The following is a 25334-nucleotide window of genomic DNA, read 5'->3' as shown; positions in this document are numbered from 1 at the left end:
ACAGTAAAACTCCACAGAAACCACGTCACTAGACCACTGTTCACATTGAAAACAAGCAACTGACGGTAAAAGAGAACCAAAGTTAACCACAGTCATATTTTTGCTTAGTAAGCAAGTCAAGGTACATGTCAAGTAGAGAAATCATATCGATGGCATTAAAGCAGGCAACCTTTGATATAAAGGAGCTACAGAGAGCACAGAGTTGTGCACTCCAAAAGAAAGGAAAGAAATTCGAATAATAATGTAGGGTAAAAATGTTGAAGTCCCACGGCGCGTCGTAGCGGAGGCCGTGGCTCTCGGGTCGGGTCGGGGGGGGGGGGGGGGGGGGGCGATCACCTGCACGGCCCGGTGTGCACGTGGATGATCCCGCGCGTGTGCATGTGCAGGAAGTTGAAGATCTCGTGGGGCATGGCGTGGAAGCCGGGGCGAGGCTTGACGTTGTCGTAGTAGTGGTGGGTGATGAAGATGCCGGAGGGGTTCATGGGGAAGGCCCAGAAGCCGTACAGGTGGACCTCCTCGCACATCTCCAGGGCGGCCGTCACCAGCATCAGGCCGCTGCTGAGGCGCTTGGCCCGGACGCCCTGCACGGCCCAGAAGCGCTGCACGTTCAGCAGGTACTGCGGGTGGAAGAAGAACACGCCCCGCTGGGAGTCAAAGTCGTCCAGCATGTACTTGACCCGGAACGAGACGTCGGTGTTGCGCGTGTTGTAGAAGGCGGGCAGGACCACGGAGGAGTTCTCGTAGTTCTGGAGGACCTCGTAGAACGGCCGGCGCCACTTCTCCAGCTTCTGGAACCTGGCCGGGGGGGAGAGACAGACAGACATTAATTATTATTATTAATAATTAATAATAATAATAATAATAATAATAATAATAATAATAATAATAATAATAATAATAATAATAATAATAATAATAATAATAATAATAATAATAATAATAATAATAATAATAATACATTTAATTTGTAGTGCACTTTACATTTGGCATGTATAAAAGGTTAAAACTAAGAAAAGCTTTGGTGAAGAGGTACGTTTTTAGTCCTCTTTTAAAAATAATCGGTGGTCTGTGGTGCTCTGAGGTAGTCAGGGAGGGCATTCCGCAGGCGAGGAGCAGCCGAGCAGAAGGCCCGGTCACCCATGGTGCGGAGCTTGGTCCTGCGGAGACGGAGGCGATTGGTGTTGGCAGAGCGAAGGTTACGAGTGGAGGGTTCTGGGGTGAGGAGATCTTTGAGGCGGGGGGGGGGGGGGGGGGGCATTTCCGTGGATGCACTGATGGGTCAGAAGGGATATTTTGTATTCATATGGACATTTCACGCTCCGGGTCAACTTTATCGTGGTACCTCTCTGTAATAATGCTCGGATTTATCGTCACTAGGTCGGTCTTGGTGCCGACGTCTCCCGAGTATTTGCTGCTGATGGGCGGTATGTTGCACCTGTGGGGAGAGAAGGGGTTAAAGGAGTCTGAATGGAGATGATTTAGCCGTTTTTCTATTTGATATTAGGAAGAAATAGAAAGTGAATCCAAGCATGTCGATAAGGTGTATTTAAACTGGGGTAATTCCGGTATCTTATTTAAACCTGGACCCTTGTTCTTCCATCATTTTTGGGGCCAAATGACTAATAGGGACAAACATTTTTGGAATTGGTCCAGTATTGAGCGAGATCACTTCAGCTGGCAGCCAAGAAATGGGCAGCAATGTAATCCTTGGGGGGCAATTGTACAATTGCACAAAATTACAGTTATATGATAACTGTCAGAAGAGTCTTGTATTTTGTACCCAAAACAGAAGTCTTGCTCATACAGAAGTCTTGCTCTGAAATCCCGTGAGGCGTGAGTTGTTGTTGCAAGACGACTATGGTGGAAACATGAGTGAGAGTCGGAGAGGAAGAGTTTGTTGTGTTGGAGACGGAGTACAGAAAGTGTAGCGTTATCTGTTAGCCTTACCAACAGAATGTCGCGCCACACATCGCACAGCTTCATAGACTACCTTAGTCGGATAGGGACATGCTGAAGTTGTGGCTAGTTGTGCTAAAAATGGATGAAAAATACTGCACCTTGCAGACTGGGTCTGTAGTGACCATTTGAGAAGAAATACTACACCAAAGCACTTTCTCCCCTAAAGAAAAATGCTGTTCCAAGAGTGGAGAGACCTGCTGTATAGACAGAGTGGAGGTAATGGGTCTCATTCCCGAACGGATTTACGACCAAAAATGTCCTCTTAGGCAGATTTCTGCCCATTTAAGACATAATTAGGGCTGGTAGCGCGATTCCCCACATTTTCCTGAGATCAGATTTGAGCGTGGCTGACAGACTGTGTTCTCATAGTGATTCCTTCATGTTAACGCTACAGGCCTCCTTGGAATTAATTACTTAATCATAATTAAAATAAATATGACAATATTTGTACGATAAGAAATTACGCATTTGATGTCGGAAAAATTAATAATATGGATTCATCTGATCACAGGGCAGCTGGATTAACCATATCTGAACGAGCTATTTTGGACAAATGTATAATTACTTTAATTACTCAGATATTCAAACACAATTATGCAATTATTGTAAAATGAGTGAAAATAATAATAATTTAATGCCTTCTGTGGAATTTGTATTTCTTATTTGTTACACATCTGTTTTAATGATTAATTATATACATTTGAAAGAATGCAGGTCAACATGCAATATATCCCATTGATTGGTATACAATGGGACAGACCTTTGTTTGATATAGCTATAAACCTGCATTCCTTCGAATATATCATTAATCAATTAAACTTATATTGAAATACACTATATAGCCTATACACCAACACTGAAATGACAGTGGATAAATAAATAAATAAGAACTAAAGCTAATCGCATGGAAATAGACTGCATTAATATTCCATAACAAGTCTTGTGTGCGCCAGTATGGCCTACGTGTCTAATGAACAGTATAGGCTTAATATATTCTAGTTACTTGTTTCATTAGGATTTAGTAGATACTATATATATGCGCGTGTGTGTGTGTGTGTGTGTGCGCGCGCGCTGCGGCAGGTGTACCACAAGCTGTACTATATATGATGACAATACATTAATCTAATCTCATTTCGATGGGTTGCGCAAGACTCGCAAGGCACTTCCGCATCCATTTCCACACAGCTGCGTCACTAGTTGCCTTATAAGGAGCTCTGGAGGCATTGTTTTGTATGCAAATGACCTAGAAGGGAACACGCATTCATGTTTCAGAAGCTGTCTCAGCTGTGATAGTTTGAGCCACTTAAGACATCTTCCCCACGCGTTGGGGACTCAGAGTGAACTTGTCATAGATTCTGTCTCAGTCGGTTCCAAGATAAGTCTTCCAAGAGAACTCTTTGGAAAATATTCGGGAATGAGACCCATTGTGTTGACCTGGGATGTTGGAACAGAGACTGGAAGACGTGAAACGTAAACACAGAGGTCTACTATCTCTGTAGGGATCCTTTCTGTAATGTTGTCAGACACATATACAGTAATAACAATCTGAGCCTGGCTGCAGTGCCAGCTGAAGCGATCTCACTATTATTAGTCCCTATTAGTAATTTTTAGACCCCAAATTATGGGAAAATAGTGGTCAAGGTTTAAAAAATACCTAAATTCCCCTAGTTACTGCTGAATCATGTATTATTGCTGTGTACCTAAACACAAAATCTGCTGAGTCAATCTCCTTCCCACATTTGCTGTTCTTGATGATGCCCCCGTTTCCAATGACAGCACATTTCTTGTATTGGGATTTGGAATATGGCATGTCCTAGAGGAGACACAGAGTCAGACACATGCAACATGTCACAATTTAACATCTTCGTCAGTGGTGCAGTCGTAATATTGGCCAAGGCCAAACGCCACGTGCATGTATATATTCCCTCCCCGCCGTATGTATATTTCTCTCCCACCCACCCACCGCCTCCTAATGTACAGTCCCCTCCCCATCATATGTATATACTCTGTCAGGATCTAGGGGTAACAGTACTGTATATTTGAATACCGTTTATGTCACAAATGTATCAGTACTAAATACAATGTCCCTATGCCATAAATGTCATGTATGTTGTGTATGTCATAAATGTCTATATGAATTGAAAATGGGGGACCCTGATGGAAACAAGACAAACGTCTTTCTCAGGTCTGCATCCCCTTAACAATTGTGTGTATTGAGCCGTACTGTATTTGTATTGTACCCATTCTGCAATCTGTTAAATAAAGTTTTCATTCATTCATTCATTCATTCATTCATTCATTCATTCATTCATTCATCATCATCATCATATATATATTTAGTAACAACACAGGATACATATTACAGTATACTACGGTTGTATACAGTAAATACACACACACAGACTTAAAGTATTTATAGGCTTACATTAATATAGAAATCAAATGTAGTCCTTTCTAGAATATTATGCTTGTTTTTGTTGTGAAGTTGAAACTACGACATATGTTGAATTGAACCTTTTATCCTGAGGGTTCCTGTCATGTTCTAGTTGTTGAATCTCATGACGTGAGATGTCCTATATTTCATATACTATACTCTGTCTACACTGTACATATGATATCACTGTACATATACGCATACTCATTTCATACATTTCATGTTTATTTATATCACACTGAGCACTGTAAATACATATGCATACATCTCTCAGACCTGCACTTTATGGCGCTCTTTTTCCCTACTTCTGGTTAGATGCTAGACTGCATTCAGTTGTCTTAGTACTTGTACTGCAATGACAATAAAGTTGAATCTAATCTAAAAGTGTCTCGCCCAAACAATATGGGGCAACGCCACCACAGCTCATTGGCCACAGTTGTCACTTAATGAGAATCACTTGTCACCTGTCACCTGACGTCTACGATGGAATCGCCTACTATTGACCATATTCACACAGAGGCCATTTTGCTCTCATGTCATGCTCAGGTTGGGATTCCTTTCCACCCTGTTCCCATCTCGGTCACATGAATACAGGTCCACAACATACATTCACAGGCAGCCAGGGCCCTATTCCCCGTACCTGGTTCAACTAAGTCGATCAAGATGTCATTATCCAGATTCAGTTAACCCGATGTTTGAAGCCGGGATTTTCCTGTTCCTCGAAGGTGGATTCAGTCTCGTTAACTCAAGCCAGACTTGAGACCCAGGATAAGTGCGCGCGGCCGCTCCAGTTGAAAAGCCAGCACGTATCGATAGCAGAGATCCTGATTCTCTAGCGGCATTGATTGATTAATTGATTTAAAACTTTATTAACATATTGCAGTACGGCTCAATCGCCTCGCCGACAAGTTAAATGCGTTATCTATAGGCAAATTTTAAGTCCCTCATTACCTCAATCAATCAGATTATATTTCTTTAAACTTGCCTGCTGGATTGAATAATCAAATGAGATCTTGCTAGCGAAAATAATTAGTTAAACTGTTATACAGGATAACGATACGGCTCTCTTCCCATTGATTGATGTATGGTCGATCTTTTACTTATCTCCACTGTGGTGTAACGGGTTCTTCTTTTGACTTTCACGCAGACGACCGGGGTTCGAAACCTAGTCTTCCCCTTCTTTTTGCGATGTAGGAATAATTCAATTTGGTGCACGTTGAGAGCTATATGAAGAATGACATCCTCAATGCATGTAGATTTATAATATTTTAACTTAAAACCAGGCTACTTTGGCGTATAATCATTAATATTATATTCCAAAAAATTATATTGGAAACACGGGGTTTCGAACACCGGTCGCTGGGTTGCCAGGATTGAGCACTACCGCTGCGCCACTGTGCCAGATGGGATAAATTCATTGTTTATACATTAATGAACGAGAGACCCGTGTTTAGAATATTATTTTTTTTTTAATGAAGTTTTATCTCTTTATCCTCATTCATTAATGTGACGTCAACGGCTCATTCAATTTCTCAAATCCGTCAAACAGCGCATCTCATCAGACATCTTAATCCCAGTTACAATTAAAATAACCACATAATGTGTACATCGCACCGAGCGAGCGCCACGGTATATATAACGTGCATTATTTAGGACAAAGTGAATTTAGTATCAGCATTTTGGGTCTATTTTACATTTCAAAAGCCCCCTCTGGAAGAATGGAGCACAAAAACGTAATTCAGAATGGTATAATGCAGATCGTAGACTGTGGGAATAATTTCAGGAAACGGGCTGTCACTTCTTTGCGGGGGCGTGGCGATGGTTCATCCGGCTAACTTGAACTTAAACCCTGCTTTCGACCAGGCTCAAACTTTTGGATCTGTTGTCATGGTGATTTGGACAATCCAGGTACGGGGAACCGGAAAGTCCGGCTTAAGTCAGACTTCACCGAAAGTTATCCGGCTAACTCAGTTATCCAGGTACGGGGAACGGGGCCCAGGTAGATATCGCAATACACACTCACATCTGGGAACATCTTGAAGACCTCTGTGGTTATGGGAAGGAGACCACTGGTGTCCACCTCATACCTCAGCTTGCTCCCCGAGGGAGTGTTCCTCTTGGTGGTGAACAGGAAGGAGGGGGCGTTACAGCACCGAGACAGAGACATCCTATTGGAGGGTACCGAGGAAGGGGGAAGGGTTAGAATTAGGGATGTTCGATGTTGGCTTTTTTACCGATACCGATATACCGATATTGTCCAACTCTTAATTTCCCCGATACCGATATATGTCGGGCCCCCCCCCCCCCAAACATTTAATAATTTCAGGTAATTAACATTACATATCTCTTGTCGTGGAATTAACACAACATTATGCATACTTTTGACAATAAATGAAATCTGATTTTGTTCTTACTTGCTTGCCTGGGTAAATAAAGGTTAAATAAATAATAAAACATTTAAAAAAACGATACCAATAATTTTCGATATCACATTTTAATGCCAATAGCGGCCGATAATATCGGACATCCCTAGTTAGAATACAACCGCAAGATACGGACGGTGAAAGCAAGTGGAAAAGGAAGACGTCTCGGCTGCTTACTTGAAGTTGTAGGCCTCTAGCTTGTTTTGCTCCCACTTGCACACCTGCAGGTTCCTCCAGCGCTCAAACAGCTCAGAGGTTTTCACCCTGGCAGACGAGACAAGATGTGTGTGAAATGAGGCGATGCGAAGAGACATCTCCCCGCCCCGGTGATTTCTGTAGGGGGGGGGGGGGGTGAGGGAAGGAAACAGCAACGGGATGACAGGGCCTGAGAGAGAGAGCGTGCCTGAGCGCCAAGGGGGGAGAGAGTTCAGTCATGGGTTTGGGGTCGAGAGGAGCGCTTGATCACGTGGAGCGAATTCATCGGGGCGGGAGGGAGAGGCGGAGAGGTGAAGAGCGGGCGATACACAAATTACGTGTTTGGCCTCGGAGATAGAGGGAAGGACTGAGGGAGGGAGAGAGAGAGAGAGAGAGGGAGAAAGAGAGAGAGAGAGAGAGAGAGAGAGAGAGAGAGAGAGAGAGAGAGAGAGAGAGAGAGAGAGAGAGAGAGAGAGAGAGAGAGAGGAGAGAGAGAGAGAGAGACTGAAAGACTGCAGGGAACCAGACAGGATGTACTTATCACTGTGCGGCGGGGCGCTAATGTACTGTATAGGAATACAGCGCTTCCTCCCGAGGCGTTAAAGGTGAGAGCTCTGAGGTGCCAGGGATCGAAAAACATGGCATCTGGGCACACGCTCTCTGTCTGCAGCCATCTTGTGTAAGAGCAAAGAGGATGCTGGAAATAGTGCCAGTCTCTAAATAGCTCTCCTTGAACTGACATTCCCCTCAGCGATGATTAGGAGATCTGATTTGCTCTGGGAGAGGCAGGGGTGCTTGAAATGAGAGCCAGTAGCTACTGCTCTGAGAGTGGCAGGCTGGCTGGCTGGCTGGCTGGTTGGCAGAGTGGCAGGCTGGCTGGTTGGCAGAGTGGCAGCCTCTGTTGTCTGCCAGGGTTGAGAGCTGGCACACAACCCCTCTGCCTAGACCTTCTAACACGGGGTGATTACGAGCACCGACAGCTCAGAGGAACGCGGACAGAAGGTCACGGGACTACATTTAGCGACTCTTTTAACGGTGTACTTTGGGGCGTGATTGGCTCCACGAGGGGTTCATGTCTTCTAGCTAATACTCAGTACTGAAGTGGGACTCTACCATGGTTCTGTCCCGGGCCTTTCTGTGTGGAGTTTGCATGTTCTCTCCGTGCTCGCAAGGGTTTCCCCTTCTGATAAGATAAACCCAATGGAAAAACATGCACAACAAATCGCTAACGCTGTCGCGTTCGCTGACGAAGACGGACAGGAGCACTTGGATTGGTCCCAGGGGGCGCGGCCCTACGCCAGTTTATTATATGTGGGGTCCTTGAGGAGGTTCCATGAGGGGGTCCCCAGATAAAACTGGCTACAGTTTGATTTCACTATAGTTTCATTGACTAGAAGTCAACCTGATGAGAGAATGTATAAGAATGAGGGTTTCACTCATGTGACGTGATGTGATGTTCCACGAACGATCCGACTCTTCTGAACGGCTCTTTGGTGTGAACGAAGGGAACAGAGCTGTAAACACATTTCATACAGAGGGGTGCAATTCCAAAAACTGCAATATCATATTGTTCACTTTCACTCGCGCTCTCTCAATTCAAGCTCAAAATACAGAATTTATTTTAATCCAACAAGCATGATTCATTTATGATCTCATTTCCCCCTTCTGCCTCCTATAATGCAATAAGGATATATGCTTCTTTTTATTTTTTATATGGGGACGTTTTCGGGGGCAGGATATGGTCGAGGAAAGATGACTTTCCTTAAGAAATCTGGGATGTCTTGTAACCTTATCCCTTTCACGGCCACACTACTAACCCTTTCACTATCACACTACAGAAGGTTAACCCTTTACTATCACGTCTGTAGTGTGATAGTAAAGGGTTAACCTTCTGTAGTGTGGTAGTGAAAGGGTTAATATGGGCCTATATTTACTCATGTTGGATATCATACATACATTTTAACGATTTGGGGTTTTGTTTCCAGGGGCTTTTAAGTATCTACATTTGAATCTGATCCAAATCTTATCCTATCATTATCCTCATGATTATAAAGAAAACTTTGAAGACCAAGTTGGCCCCCCTAAAAAACTTTATTTTGAATGGCTCTTGGAAAGGAAAAGATCCAACTCCCTTCAAAGAGCCGTAATTTCTATCACTAGTTTCACTCTCGCTACTGTTATCGGGAGCGTGCCTATGTTCCCACAGCCCTATGTTCCCACAGCCCTATGTTCCCACAGCCCTATGTTCCCACAGCCTTATGTTCACACAGCCCTATGTTCCCACAGCCTTATGTTCCCACAGCCCTATGTTCCCACAGCCCTATGTTCCCACACAGGGGCGTAACTCACGCGGGGGACATTGGAAAGTGTCCCCCGCATTTTTTCAGAATGCAGTTATGTACCCCCCCCCCCGTCTGACTACCTGTCCTATTATTATGCAAAGAGGAGTAGATGGGGGTCGCATTCTTGCCCTGCACGGGCCAAGTACCCACTCGCTAAAGTACTCGTCTTTGCATAATAATAGCTTGGGTCGTCAGCCGAGGTGTGTGTTAAAATACGTCATCACATACGGTATAAAGAGAGATAAGATAAGACATTCAGTCAGTGCTATGTCCGACTCCTACCTGCGTGATTGCAACAACGAGATGGCACCGTCGCCCAAGAGGAGAAAGCTACTTCTTCAAAGCAAACTAAGTTTTGCTACGCTGTCGCCTAGAGCTAAACCAGCAGCAGTGACGACACCACCACGAAACAGGAGGGCGAGTAACAGCATTTGAGCAGATTTTCTTTTTTTAATATAGGCCTAATGTATTTGTCCAGATTGACTATATAGCTATAGCTATTTGCCTGTTTGTTTCTCTTGAAAATAATCGTGGTTCATAAGTCCATGATTGATTGATTGATTGAAAAGTTTATTAACAGATTGCAGAATGGGTACAGTACAGTACAGCTCAATACATAAATTGTTAAGAGGATGCAGACCTGAGAAAGACTTTCGTCTTGTTTCCATCAGGGTCCCCCATTTTCAATTCATGCCTGAAGTCAGAGGTCTTTTTGATCAGGTGGAGGTCCTTGTGAGGCTGTTGCTGGTTGTTCCCACATCCTCTGCTGAAGCTCCGGAGGTTGAAGACCTGGCTTCGCAACTCCATGAAGCAGAAAAGGTTGAACAGTGTGGCAGTTTGTCATATACATCAAGAAAGAGTTGATGCCTTTGACATGAGAGAACTCTGTGAGGAATTCATCTCTGCCCATGATCGGAGACAACATGTCTTTGGAAGCATTGGATGAGTTTAAATGTGAAAATGTCAATTTAAATAATGGAGAAGTCACTTTAAAGGAATGAGGTATATAAAGTCACTTTAAGGAAAGAACAGATGTGGCTCTTGTATAATATAGTTTAGATACATTAAGTATAATAATGACAAAGTTAAAATTGTATAGTAGTCTACATAGGAACCAGTGCCCTCTCAGGTATTTTAGTATTGGATTATTGCACAATCGATGCAGGTATGACCATAAGGGTTAGAGTTTTATTAAACAGGTTTGTTATATAACTTATGTACCAGTGCATAAGAGTGATTTATGTTAATGTTTTGTACCTGTAATTAAATTTGATTAAAAGTGATTGGTGATAGATAAAGGTGATAGATACATTAAGAGCTAAAATTGTATATTGTATAGTAGTGTTTCTCAGGAACCTAGCATGTATTTTTTTTTTATCATGCATATCTTGTATTACTGTGTTCATAATTGCTAATTGAAGCACCATATAATAAATGTTCTTTCACCATAAACCTTTCAAATTTGTTTATTATTTGTCACAACAATACTTGTTTCTGTATGAGCTAAAAAAAAAGTCAACCAACGAACTAGATTCTTGTATCGGATCTCCTCTCTGGTAAACAAGAATACCCTGAAGACTCTGGCAGGAGCACTCATTCAAGGGTACTATGACTATGCGTGCACCTCATGGTACCAAAGCACCTCAAAGGCGCTTAAAACGTTTATGTCACAAATGTATCAGTACTAAATACCTATATATATCTTAACACTTTGAATGCCCAGCAGGGGGCGCACATTTAGTGCTTGAATGCCCACATCCACTTCAATGTTAGCATTAATATCGCCTAATCTATGTTTAAAATTATGGCTATGTGTCTAATCTGCCCGTCGCATTATCAATGACCTATTTCCAGTCAACATTGTCAAAGCAGATTGTTTTTTTATCGGTTCATTTCCGTTTCATAGCATTTAGAAAATCCCTCGTTTTCACGGGAAAAAAAGAGGATTCCATGATAATCGCCACGTACTGTAATATTCTAGAACGTTGTCATTTGTCTGCCTATTTATGAATCGTTTTCAAATGAACGCTAGATTATCGATAGTATATGTGTACGTGTGCACGCTAGTGCCGCGCGCTGAAAATCGATTCTCTCAGTTCCTGATCGCTCTTAGAGTCAAACAGCCATATCACAAAAAAAATTAAAAGCTTATATCTCCGTGAAAACGGGTCTGATTATCCTAATACTGGTCAAATAGATTCCTTACCTGAGATCAGATGGTATCCAAATGGATTATTCCAATTCCTGATCGCCATTCCGAAAATCGATCCTTTTATTGATCCACCGCGTATACAGTAAAAACACATAATCCCCGCTGCTCTGAGGGTCCAGCATGAAGCTGATCGACCCCGGTTACATGAGTGAGAAGTAAAATGTGGAGTCCGGGTCTTTTTTTCTCATTAATTTTCATTGAGTTCAATCCAAAAGGGTGAATTACCATCTGGGAGACGATAGGGGGCGCTTTTTCACATGTGAGCGCCTGGGGTGGCTGATTTTCCAACGGTAGACTCGGTTGATGAAATATGAATTCAGATCGCTAATATTAAAAAAAAACAAGAAAAAACTGATATTCTCGTTATGGTCATTCAACCCGCGGGGGGTAAACCCGAGAAAATTCGGGTTGGGCATCCAAAGTGTTAATTTGGTAGCCAATTACACCCAACCTATTATCCAATTGTCCTCTGGTAGTAGAGGGTTCGTCCGGGAACATAGGGGTGTGGGAACATAGGGCTGTGGAACATAGGGCTGTGGGAATATAGGGGAACATAGGGCTGTGGAACATAGGGCTGTGGGAACATAGGGCTGTAGGACCATAGGGCTGTGGGAACATAGGGCTGTAGGACCATAGGACTGTAGGACCATAGGACTGTGGGAACATAGGGCTGTATGACCATAGGGCTGTGGGAACATAGGGCTGTAGGACCATAGGGCCTAATTTTGAGAAGAATCTTATAAATGTAAGAACATAGGGCTGTGGGACCATTATCTAGGTGCTTCCAGTCATCCCGATCTGGCTAGCTCGCCGGTAGTTCCTGCTCCAGCATCTGTCCTGAGTACGTCAACGTATGTTAATGTGGGATATCCTCGTGATCGATGCCTGTGTGTTGGCTCCCACAGCACAAGTTTGCTGGCTGGCAGCTCTTGGTGTCTCTGGCAGTGACCTGCCAGCCTCATTCTCCTGAATGCCACTTTCTCGCTCACCCTTAGCGACCATTGGGCTGTGGAAACATGGGGCCTACTTTTGAGAAGAATCTTAGAAATGTGGGAACATAGGGCTGTGGGAACATAGGGCCTACTTTTGAAAAGAATCTTAGAAATGTGAGAACATAGGGCTGTGGGAACATAGGGCCTAATTTTTTTAAGAATCTTAGAAATGTGGAAACACACGGCTGTGTTCAGCTCAGGGGGCAACCGGGAATCAAACCAAGACCAGCGCTAACCAGTCAACTAAAGGGTCAGACTCGTTAGCTAAGGACTAGCGAGTCCAAGCATCGTTCTAGACGTTACGCCTCTTTATCCCCCAACCGCCACCGTCGCTTTTGTTTGTCTGAGGGAAGCAACGGTCGTGATTGGAGGATCAAGAAAAGAGGACGGAGCTCGAGATAGGTCAATTCGGGAGTCCTCGACAGGAAAAGGTGGAGAACCGACAGTATGTATCCGACAGATGTGCGACTGATTATTTTCTCCATCGCAAATTGCGTTGGCTACGTTGTACGGAACGGAAGTGATGATGACAGCATTCAGGACTCACATTGTCAGGACTTTGACATCCATAATCTCCTGCCTGAGCTCCTGGCAGGCGGTGGAGTTGTAGCCGTAGGCCCCATCGTACGAGTCCAGATACCTGGAGGGATAAATGCGGTCAGACTTTCGCTAACGCGGTTCCGCACGCTGGACAACAGAATAAAACAAGTTGGGGGGGAGGGGATAAGATACAATATAAAATATGTGTGATCAGTGACATTTTCTTTTTCTTTTTTATTATTATAATTTTTTTAATCTATTGAAACAATTCTATGGCTTCAGAGTGTAATACCAATGTGGTATTTCTGTAAGGGGCGGGGAATGACAATGACAGGTGTGTGATGCCACTTGTAGGTCAGAGTGAGAGGGAGGGGGTCCACATCGGATGCTTGTATCACCTTCTATCACATTTTAGACTAAAACAATGAATCAACAAAAAAAGAAAAAATTATCTCAACATAAACGCCATTTGCATTTTCGCATTTTTTATTTATTTTTTACAATACTATTCATTCAATAATAGTCAAATACTGTGATAGGGGATGTGTGAACCCGCACAATTAACACTGGATTCTCAAAATGCAAAAGGGGCGGGAAGGGGCAGAAAGTTTGTTCAAATGGTTCTTGATTGTGAACAAGGTATACAGCACCGTTGTAGTGTAGTAAGTTAAGGAAAAGGTTAAGGAAAAGGTTAAGGAAAAGCACATCTGTCTCGCTTTGTACAAGAGGAGTGAACATTTGAGTAGCGTTAACAAATCTATATTACATAGCAATTGACCTATGTCAAGCCCCGCCCTCTTCTCTTGATCCTCCAATCACAATGGTTGCTTTCCTCTGTTTGTCAGACAGTTGTGATTGGAGGATCAAGAGAAGAGGTGCGGGCCTTGAGATAGGTCAATTACATGACTTATAGTCCCGGGTTATGATTACATGATAGTGTGACTTGAATCTGATTTCTTAACATTTCGTCGGTATCAATTTCACGTAACATGCACACACAATACATACACATAGACACATGCGCATGCACACATGTAATCATAATGTACAGACAATCATTATTCTCACTCTTGGGATCAAAGCATTGAAGCACAGGATTACAGGTAACTGATCTTGAAAGAGGACTAAAGGAATCCGGATTGAAGAAAGTCAACATTTACATGCATAGAGGTTTTGGAAATAGTATTAAAAGATGTTTCAGACAAAGAAAATAATCCACCAAAAACACGATACAGGAATGACAACAAAAGTACACACAACACACAGACAAAAGAAAATCATCTGTTTGGTATGGTGGCGTGACTGTGTTGTGGTGGGTCAGACACAATGGCTTCTGTGGAGAAAACTGTGAAGACATGGTCAACATTTTAGCATGACAGGAGGGATTTATAGTTGGTGTGACCTTTGAATCAAGTTGCCCTTATCTGTGCAATAATGCAGTATTTACTTCAGCACAACATTGCAATTACACATAATCACCCCAACCTTTCTTGTGTCTATTTCTATTTCCTTCTCCCCAGTATGTCGTAGCAATTTGGGTATTGCCACAGGATTTTCCACATTATAATTTAAGAAGCTTACCATACACCACACACAAGGAAATCACTTTCTACCAAGCTACTGATCTTACTTAAAACTGCTTTTTCTGCCTCTGCTGATGAAAAAGGGTATTATAAAAAAATTATTATTTTGTATAGCAGCCCAATAAGATAAGTGAAAAACATGTTTGAGGCATTAACAGCCTGTGCGTACATTTGGAGCTTGCAGTTCCTCTCTGTTTTTGATGGCGCATGTTACAAAAATGGTGCACTGAATCATCACAGTGCATTCAGATTCACTGTCTATCACAGCGTCTCGCTGTGAAATGGGGGGGAAATGTACAATGTGTACGTATTATAAATAAGTACACAATTTTTCTTTTACTTTTAACATTTTGAGAAAACGTTTGAGTTTCCCTGCTGAGGAGCAAACCCAGGGCACATGGCAGGCAAGTGCCTTTAACCCAAGACACACTTTTCTAGTAGCCTCGCCCAAACCCTAACCACGCTTTAACCTTAACCTTAACTTTCCATCTGAACCATAACCGTTAAACATTAAAACTAACCATCGTCACAGTCTAGTGGTGAGATTGTGACCACAATCACTTCCCTCCCATACCCAGAGTTTTTACACCGATGCGGAAGCAAACAACTGTGTTACCATTGCGCTGTCCTGTGGTCCGTTTTTCTTCCCCCAATATGCCCATACACCCTGCTCCCAGTTAATTTGCAGTCACGTTGCAGTAAAAATACGCTACCTCTTTTATTTTTAACATGTTCACTTCAATAATCAACACCGCCGCTCAACCGTATCATTATGTAAATGTGACCACAAAACAAGTTCCGAATTTGTAACGCTGCTACGCGAGAATACAACATTGTTTCAATATACATCCTTATTGCACAGACAAGGGGCAACCAATAGGCAGTAGATGTGTGTGAAATGTGACCCCGTCATGATCCTAACATTTCAACATCTTTCCTGTTCTGTCTCACTGGAAGGACCAACAGCACAGAAGTGCTCTGCCCCCAATAGTCTCCATCCTCTTGGGGTTGGGCAGAGGGCCAAGGCAGTAAGAGAGCAATCTCCCTCTAACATAATTTAAATAGGCTTGTAATGCATAAAGATATTGATCGGTACAACAGCTTTCGATGGTCCTCAGTGGTGCATGATCTGTCTGTCTGTCTGAATTCTAATGGAGCAGAGGGGGAAGCTAACTTAACCTACTTTCGATCTTGTTAAAAACATTTTAACAAACAATTTAAAGGTAGTATCTGTAATGCTGTCGAACAGTGATCTCTCTTGGTATTGGTAAGTAAGGGGTTGAGTCGAGTCGGGTGGGGTGGGGTGGGGTAAGTAAGGGGTTGAGTCTAGTCAGGGTGGGGTGGGGTGGGGTAACTAAGGGGTTGAGTCTAGTCGGGGTGGGGTGGGGTAAGGGGTGGGGTGGGGTAAGTAAGGGGTTGCTATTGCTGGCCACACCTCAGGCTTCACCAAGAGAGGTCTGGAGAGATTCACAGTATAATAAGTTACAAAACAAAAGAAATGTAACCAGAGTGTTTGGCGGCATTACATATTCTATCTTTAAATTATGGAAATCATTATCATATAATGGTTTGAGTGTGTCCTTGCTGTGCCAAGCCCCTAATAAGAGGTACCTAAAATATCAGATGAAAATACCTTTTTTTTTGCCTAAGGCTGTGGAAATCAAAATGAAGTGTGGATTAAAAAAAGAAAGAAAGAAAGAAAAAGAAAGAAAACAATAATACAATGAGAAGCGTGACAGGGAAATGTGTTAAAAACTCAAGATGCTTGGATGAAATCAAATGAGTAAGGAAGAATGAAACTGGTTGTCTACATCCACTTGATGATGCGGGGCATTTGTGAGAAGAGTTATTGACCATTAATGGCTGCAGCACGTGTACCCTACGTTCCTTCCAAAGTCACTGGTTCCCGGCTGTATCTGTACTGCTTGCTCGCTTCATATCACAGCTGGGCAAATTAACCCTTTCACTGCCACACTACCAAAGGGTTAACCCTTTCACTGCGACAATACAGAAGGGTAACCCCCTCATTTTTTAGAATATCAATGGAGAAAGATTTCAACAGTTTTTATGTTTAGGTGATATAAAATGCTTCTGAGTAAGTCAAATTAAATGACATTATCTAAAGTTCATGTTCATTTGCCCGGGCTGTGATATGAAGTGGGCAAAGGTGTAGCGGTACATATTCAGCTGGGAACTAGCGACTTCCAAAGGTACTTCTATACTTTGAGTGACATCCGCTTACTCAAGTGTTAATCTTGGTAAGGGTTCAAGCATGGAGGGAAATGTACTTCAGTTGGATGAGTTGTTGTCTGAATGTCATCTTATTTAACCACGCCGTTCTTCTGCATGATTGCATGTTGGACATTTCATCCATGGAACCAATAAATCTATCAGTCAAAATCAACTAACTGATTTAGCCTAAATCAACTAAATCGATGAAGTCGATCAAATCCATGACTATTAGTCGACAAAGGATTTCTCAACAACCCCTTAGAAGCAGCATTTTACCACATGTACTGAACATCTAATCTTATGGGCACTGGAGAAGTGTGGGGGGGGGGGGGGCTTGGCGCTTTTTGGGGGCAACCTGGCATGTTTCCTCTCTTCTTGTAACAAGGAAAAGCAAAGTGGTAAAAAGTGGCAATCCAGGTCGCAGAGAAAGAGAGAGAGAGAGAGAGAGAGAGAGAGAGAGAGAGAGAGAGAGAGAGAGAGAGAGAGAGAGAGAGAGAGAGAGAGAGAGAGAGAGAGAGAGAGAGAGAGAGAGAGAGAGAGAGAGAGAGAGAGAGAGGAACATGGCACAGTGAGGAGGAACGTGGCGTTTGGAGAATGGGGTGCCGGATGGGAGACAAAGAGGTTACAGGGAGAAGCCAGCACATCAACAGAAGACCATGGTCCAACCAGCTTCTCTCGGGTGGGTGGGGGTGGAATAGGTGGGGTTTAGGGATTTGGTGGGGGGGCAGGGTGGTAGTGGTGGTGGGGGAGGTCAAGGTGAAAGGGATCAGACAACATGCAAGAGCAAATCTGAAGTGCAACCACCACTGAAAAGAAATTAGATGTTTTTATCCCTTTTTTAAGACTCATGGAAAAGAAAGAGGCATTCTTGGGTTTCTGTAAAAGTACTTAAAAATGCCTTCAAACTGGCCTACCTTTGAGGGCGTTTTTTTTTCTTCTTAATATCGGCTAGGCAGGGTGTGACTATTATGGTGCTCTGTGAATCTGGCTGAAAATTCTGACGGAAACATCTGTCAACATGCAGACAGGTTAAGTTAGAGTTAAAACGTGTGATTTATAGATGTAGATATATAGATTTATATCATCAGCCCCCCCACCCCACCCACACCACTAATTTCGGAACTACCAACCAGCCAGCAGATTTCAAAGCAAGAAGAAATATAGCTGCAAGCAGCCTATACAAGGGTGCAAGCCAAATAACACATTGATGTTATGACTGGAAAAAATAAGAACTACTGTAATGGAGAAATTGCCAAATGAATGGGACTCTACAGTCGATTCATGTGAGAATTTAAATGGCTGTATCTCTGCCGTTTTTTTTTTCTACTGATCTGCAAACGTTTGGTATCGTTATTATTACAATCGACGGAAATCACTGAGCGACTTCCGCATTGGAAACGAATTGATGTCCGTTATGATCATGCATATCGTCATGCATGTGTTTCAGACCATTTCCACAAACTTTGTTTGTTCACAGCACCCATGTTTTTCAACCGATTTGGCTGGATTATACAACAAATGCATGACTATCTCCCCTGAAGATATGCTGCCAGTTTGGTTCAAATTGGTGAGGGAACAAAATATTTTTTTCCAAAAAATTCAAAATAGTGGGAAATCCAAAATACTGGACTTTATGGGTCCTTGGGGCAAAATCGCTCACCGTTCAAGTGTAGGAGGTTTCTCGTCACTACTGTGTATGATTCAGGAGATACTGCCATTTGAATTTGCAATTTTCAATGCTTGTTATAGGGCCACCGTGATGTTTGTTTGTTTAACTTTTTTGTGTCATAATGTACATTTCAGCTGGTCTATCAGCATGCTGCCGAATTGCATATAAAGCGACACATGCGTTGAGGTACATGTGGCAGAAGCCGAATAATAATAATACAACCACCAATTACAATAGGGTTTAGTCCCTTCAGAGGGCTTGCACCCTAACAGTAACAGATACTCTACAGTATGTGTGTTGCTGTAGCTTCTGATCTCTTGTCTCTCTACTTGAATTGCGACAAGGAGGACACTGGTGGAGGTGTCATTGGTCCCAGTCCACACATGCAGGGCTGGGTCATCACCAGAGATGGATTTAAATCTTGTATTCTCTTTCATCCCCCCACCCCCACCCCTCTCTCTCTCTCTCTCTCTCTCACGCTCTCTCTCTTTCTCTCTCTCTCTCTCTCTTCTCTCTCTCTCTCTCTCTCTCTCTCTCTCTCTCTCTCTCTCTCTCTCTCTCTCAATCAATCACGTTGGAAAGGTACCTTTTCCTTCCACTTCTGGCGGGCCGCAGAGATCCATCATCCGAGAAATTAACAGGACCGGTCCAATTTCCTGTCTCGTCTCCTTTGAGTCGGCTAAACTGTTGCGCACTAGTAAGGAAATAAGTCAGTTTATTTGGGGGTTTATATTGTGCTTATTTGGGCAAACCTCAAGACACAGACTCTCACAAGCACGCACGGATGTGCACACACGCACGCACATGCACACGTATGCACATACACACACACACAAAGCACACACACACACAGTGTAAGGGGGATCAGCTTTAGGCAGCAGAAAAACAGCCTGGGTGTGCCACCAAACCAAACATGGTTAGAATGAACTGTAGTTAGTGACACAATGGTTAGTATGGGTATATTTTGTTTGACGGGAACATAAACACTGCAAAATCCAAGAATGTGATGAAGTTATAATGTGCTGTTATGATGCTGAGGTAAAGCGAAAAGGAACAGACAATAAATGCCAATTTCTTAGCTGACTTCCCCCTAAATATTCCTTTAGGTGTAGATGACTATAGCTAGAGCATATTTGATCCAGGTGAAAATGAGTGGAACAGCTGTAGATTTAAATGATGTTATTATTATTATAATATCAAAGTGAATTTTGGAGAAGGGGCCATCTGGTGCAGTTGGCACACAGACCTCGGCCTGATTGGAGAACGCGATGCAAAGCAATCTGTATATGAGAGTTGTGTATATTATTAACCTCTACATAAAACCCCTTTGGGGTGATTTCTTCCAGGGAAACAGAGAGCCAGAGGTTAATCTACCAATATCAAGGTATCATACATGGTTAAAGGTGCTGTAAGTATTTTATTTGTGTTAAAATAAGTGGTCCACATGGTAAGATAATATCTCTACATTCTGACAGGTGTGATGTAGAGTGTTTGGTCAGTAACATGGGTCTCCCAGTCCCTCCTGCTCTGCAGTAAACCCAGAATACATTTCATGGTATCCTGTTCCCACTTTCAGAATTTCACACTGCAGAAACGGTCTGACAAAGAGAAATGTTTTACGCAAATATGTGCCTGAAACAAGTAAAATAATCTGCCAGTGCAGTAAGCTCATTTGGCATGGCAGGATTCTTTGAAATAGGTTTTTAAAATATATATATATATCTCCTGAAAATGTATTTTGTGTTTACTGCAGAGCAGGGGGGCTGGGAGACCCATGTTACTGACCAAACACGCTATATCAGTGATGGCTGTCGGAATGTAGAGCTATTTAACACTTATTTGAACACAAAAAGAAAACACTTACAGCACCTTTAACATTGAATGTGGGATCCTGCACACTACGTTGGAGACCAGGCTGTTAATGCACAAAGTGGAAACACCACTCACACTCCATTGCCCAAAATGTAATTTGTTAGGCAACACACAAACAGTGTGTATATATACTTTACGTTTTACAGACAACAGCAGCATATAGTCCACCGTTCAGCGGCATATAGCATGTGCGTCCTCTCTGGGCTCTGTGGTGCCCCCTACTGGGCGGAGCAACTTCCAACCCCCTGAATAACACAGTGGCATGGTTGTCAGAATAATCCAAACATCATGAACCCACCTATCCTTCGTATAGGAACGCCTCAACTAACAACCGCATTTGCATAACATGCACATAGTCAAAGAAGGTGTGTTGTGTGTGTGTGTAATTTCCGACATGTTCAACGGCGTGACCTATACTCTCACAGATTAGAGAAATACATTGAAACTGGTATCGGAAGGGAACGGGATTTGAGATCTAATTTTGGATTCACATGTCCATATTAAAATATTGTCCTGTGACTCAGTCCCACAAGCACATTGTGGGTGTGTGCTGAATGTGTGCTAAATGTAGCAGCATAGGCAACGCTGAAGAAATCTTACCTACGGCGTGGTGACGCCCCTCTCAGTGTGTTACGTGATAGAGCACACAGCGCTCTGAGAGCCCCCGTGTCAATACTGATCTGCAGGCCCATTTGGCCTCTGAGAGCCACTTAAACATCTCAATGACACTCTGCCCCCTTGCCTGCCTGGCTGCGTCGCAGTGGAGAGCCGACATACATGAGACTCGGGCCTCGCTGGATCAGAGCGTGTTCCTTAACCCTTTCACTGCCACACTACAAAGGGTTAACGCTTCACTACCGCACTACAAAGGGTTAGCGCTTTCACTACCACGCTATAAACGGTTAACCTTTCACTACCGCGCTACAAACGGTTAACCTTTCACTACCGCGCTACAAACGGTTAACCTTTCACTACCGCGCTACAAACGGTTAACCTTTCACTACCGCGCTACAAACGGTTAACCTTTCACTACCACGCTACAAACGGTTAACCTTTCACTACCGTGCTACAGAAGGTTAACCTTTCACTACCACACTACATGTTAGTGCATTCACTACCTAGTACAGACGGTTAACCTTTCACTACCACACTACAGAAGGTTAATCCTTTCACTACCACACTACAGAAGGTTAACCTTTCACTACCACACTACATGTTAGTGCATTCACTACATAGTACAGAAGGTTAACCTTTCACTACCACACTACAGAAGGTTAACCTTTCACTACCACACTACAGAAGGTTAACCTTTCACTACCACACTACAGAAGGTTAATCCTTTCACTACCACACTACAGAAGGTTAACCTTCTGTAGTGTGGTAGTGAAAGGGTTAAAGAGGCCAGGTAGCAATGTATATGAAGCTATCTGAAGCTGCATGTTTTCCCATTAATATCACTGACTACAGATCACCCTGACCCTGGTGATACAAAAAAAAGCTATGCATTTTCAGACTTGATTTACATGTGGAATGGAACCCCTCGATCCCCGAGCGAGCCCGGCCCACTAATGTTAGCAAGTCGTCTCGGCCGTAGAGAGGTCATACACTTTTGACATTTCCAATGTTTCAGACATCAATAGAAACATCTAGTATTTAATCTCCGGTCAATTGCTAATAATATCGGGTGAGAGGAGCGCCGATGAGCCGATCAATGCGGCGTCTTGAGACTTGATGTTTAGAGTCCATTCATCAGTCCAGTATACTATAATTCAAACCATGATCTCCCCATTAGATGGGACAAAGAACTAGCTAAGAGCTCCTCTGTGGTGCGTTACGTAACATACTGTAACATGTAACTGTAGCCCCCGGAGTGAAATAAATGGAACTATTGAGAACCGGACGGGCCTTTCCCTGCTATTGGGGGTTTCACTGGTAGAAAGAACAGACATCTGTCTGACAAAAAGGACATTCATCTCTCAGGGTAATCACTTGAACAAATAAGGTTTTCTTAAGTGCATACCCAAAGAGGAAATTCAGCTCACCGGAGTACATTATTCATGTGGACACATTTGTCAAAGTCTCCCCTCAGATCCTGATCCACTCCTCCTCCTCCTCCTCCTCCTCTCTCCCCATACCAACATCAGCAGGGAGCAGCTCACACAAAAACGCAGTCCTCTCCCAACTCCTGAATTATTGACTGTGAGGTCCATGTGCCTTTGCAAAAAGCACAGGGCCATGTTCCTACGATCCTGTCATCTGTATATCGTTTGCGTGATGGGACTGGATTCAAGCGAAAAAGTGTTTGATAAAATATGCAAAAGGGGACGACGACGACAGTGTTTACCTATTATACGTGGAGGGGGGGGGGGGGTTCAAAAGGGCATCGACCACCGCTCGCTTCTCCTACAGAGTCACGTGCACAGAAGCGCAAATTCCAAATCCACATTTGGATGAGCAGAGTCGGTGTCCGTCAGATTTCAGGCTTGCCCCCCCCCCCCGAGTCCTCGATGCCGCTTGTGTCCGCCGAGAGGTATTTTTAGGCGTTGTCCTCTTCAAGTCAAGTAGAGATGAAGGAAGTTAATGTGCCTCCGTGCCTCCAAACTGGGTCACTCCTGCAGTGTATTATTTAACAAGCCTCCCATCGCCTTCCCACCCTCATGCCATTTCACAGTGGTAGCCATTCCTATAGCACTACGTCCGGCCTGAGGTGAATGCCAGAGTGGAGCAGGGCAGTGTGTGAATGCCATATTATTAACCGTGGAATTGTGTGGCCAGATCTGTGAGGTGCAAGGACGTCCACGATGACAACCAATGGAAAACACATCTCACCGGGTCCTGGCCGTTGTTCCTCTTCATTCATCTTGAGGGACCAACTTTTTGCCATGAACCATGAACACCATGAGGAGAACCATCCCTTCCTGTCTCCGTAGAGTCTATCTATAAAAGAAACGTCTCAAATTGCAGCGCAAAACGTCTGTCCTCAGATTCGGGGGACTTGAAGGACTGCTAGCATGGTTGCAGTGTGTCTTGATTGTCTCCTCCACTGTCTTTTCTAATAGCCCAGTAGATTCTGGTCATTTTGCGGAGGTGGTTTTACTGAGATCCTCTGGGACATCAGAGGACACCATAACACTGCCAGCTAGGGGATGAGCAGGGCTGGGCCCATGGCCTACGCCATGTTGTGATTATTTCAGTGCGGGGAGGTATCGTAAGTGACATCATATCGAAGGATCTCGTCCACATACGCGCACTCGTACATGATGCACACCTGCACCTACACACTCACATACACATACACACACACACACACAGTTTCTCTCCATCTCGCTCGCTCTCCTATCTCTCTCTCCCCCCTCTCGCACTGAGGTGTGTGCAGACAGAGTGTAGCAAAATGGCTGCCGTCGAGCCCACGGCTGTTGTGTAGCCCGCTCCCCTCTCTCTCTCCCGGGCTGAATGCTAGGAGAGGGGGCGCGGGCAGAGGTGTGTCTGGGGATGGATTCATGTCATCTCACCACAGAGGTCAGGATATGCCATGAATCCATACAATGTCATCAGAGCAGCCATGGGCCGGGGGGGGGGGGGGGACACATACAGGTGAGGGGGGCAGGGGGGGCACTGGGCTGAGGGAGCAGAATGCAGCACATGTATGTTTGCTGTGAGGCAAAACCATAATGTGCTAGTCAGCAAATTCTCCGAAAAGGTGGGGTGAGAAAAGGGAGTTTATTTTCTTTCTTTTTTTTCTTGATTGATTGACAGTTTTTTGTCATTGTTTTTGGGAAAATCTCCTATATGTCATCTCAACTTCTCAGCATCTGCTCATCTCACAATGACATTGATTGATGTATAATAATGAAGAATTTAGTATATGGAATTTTGTTTTCATAAATAGGTTTAGCCGCAGAGTGTAAAATAGCATTAGCTACTCAGGGTTCAACTCAATAGTTATTGTTGTCTACCTGGCGCTGCAGAGGCATTACAAAACATCGGCTCAGTGCAGAGGCTGTGTGTGCACTATATGTGCAGCCTGCCTGTAGCCTATTTGGCAGGAGCCGTTATAATCTTTCATTTATTGCTGATCAGGCAATAAGATGCATCTATATTATTACCATAATCATCATTATCATCATCATCAATTCTAGTTTTTTCTATTGTAGTATCATAATCTGATATCCCATGGCAAATGTAGACTAGGAACCAGTCAAGTAACGCTGAAACTGAAAATCAAATAAAGATTTTTTTTTTTTTTTTTTTTCAAGAAAAGGAAAACATTACCATACACAGGTCGAGCACTGTGTATGGCATGAATATGATGCTTCGTTTTCAGAAAAAATATCAAACGTAAATCTAATGAAAATTGTTTATATGCCACTGGAAAAATGGATGGCTAATTGCTATTGTTCTTTTCAGCCATTAAAGCTCGTTTCCCCATGAATACCGCAGACAACTAAAAGGCTGCTATAAACAACCTTACTCCAACACGGACACTGAACAATTTATAGCCTAACAATTGCATTATTATCAAGATCACAGTGGTTTATCGTTTTTTCTTTCTACAGCAGAATAGTATCCATTCGTTGTAAATAAATAAATGTGTTTATATATAAATACCTATACAGTAAGGCCTGCATGCGTTTGTGTATATATTGACTACCATCGCTCCAACGCAAACACATCAACGCTTACCTCTTAATGTAGTTTTTCCCATAGAGGATCTGTTGCAATAGTGTGACGAGTCCAAACGCGCAAATAAATATAAAACACAGAGATCTATTGCCGAGTATATCTTTACCCGCCGAGGGGTCCGCGTAGCCCATCCTGCGGCGCAGCATCTGCGGGTGCTGCCGAGAAACAACCCCCGATTAGGATGATTCACTCGCAGAT

General features: G+C 43.4%; 1 protein-coding gene across 7 annotated transcripts; it reads right to left on the bottom strand.

Moving 5' to 3' along the window:
• Window positions 1-332: 332 nt before the first annotated feature.
• Window positions 333-25282, bottom strand: st8sia5 (ST8 alpha-N-acetyl-neuraminide alpha-2,8-sialyltransferase 5; the record flags this gene model as incomplete). 7 transcript variants are annotated; one of them, XM_084324553.1, is made up of 9 exons in its annotated part: window positions 333-795; window positions 1343-1435; window positions 3660-3772; window positions 6417-6561; window positions 6994-7080; window positions 13105-13197; window positions 17827-17922; window positions 19168-19317; window positions 25137-25282. In XM_084324553.1, the coding sequence occupies 9 exons, from the start codon at window positions 25280-25282 to the stop codon at window positions 333-335; spliced, it is 1386 nt and encodes a 461-aa protein (XP_084180679.1). The 7 variants fall into 7 exon arrangements, with proteins under 7 accessions (XP_084180679.1, XP_084180678.1, XP_084180680.1 ...); XM_084324552.1 differs by having other exon boundaries at window positions 6994-7149; window positions 19168-19275; XM_084324554.1 differs by having other exon boundaries at window positions 19168-19275.
• Window positions 25283-25334: the final 52 nt, after the last annotated feature.

Source organism: Notolepis coatsorum (genome assembly GCF_963971535.1).
Source record: "Notolepis coatsorum genome assembly, chromosome: 11".
NCBI classification, from domain to species: domain Eukaryota; kingdom Metazoa; phylum Chordata; class Actinopteri; order Aulopiformes; family Paralepididae; genus Notolepis; species Notolepis coatsorum.
This window is presented reverse-complemented; position numbering and strand designations above follow the sequence as displayed.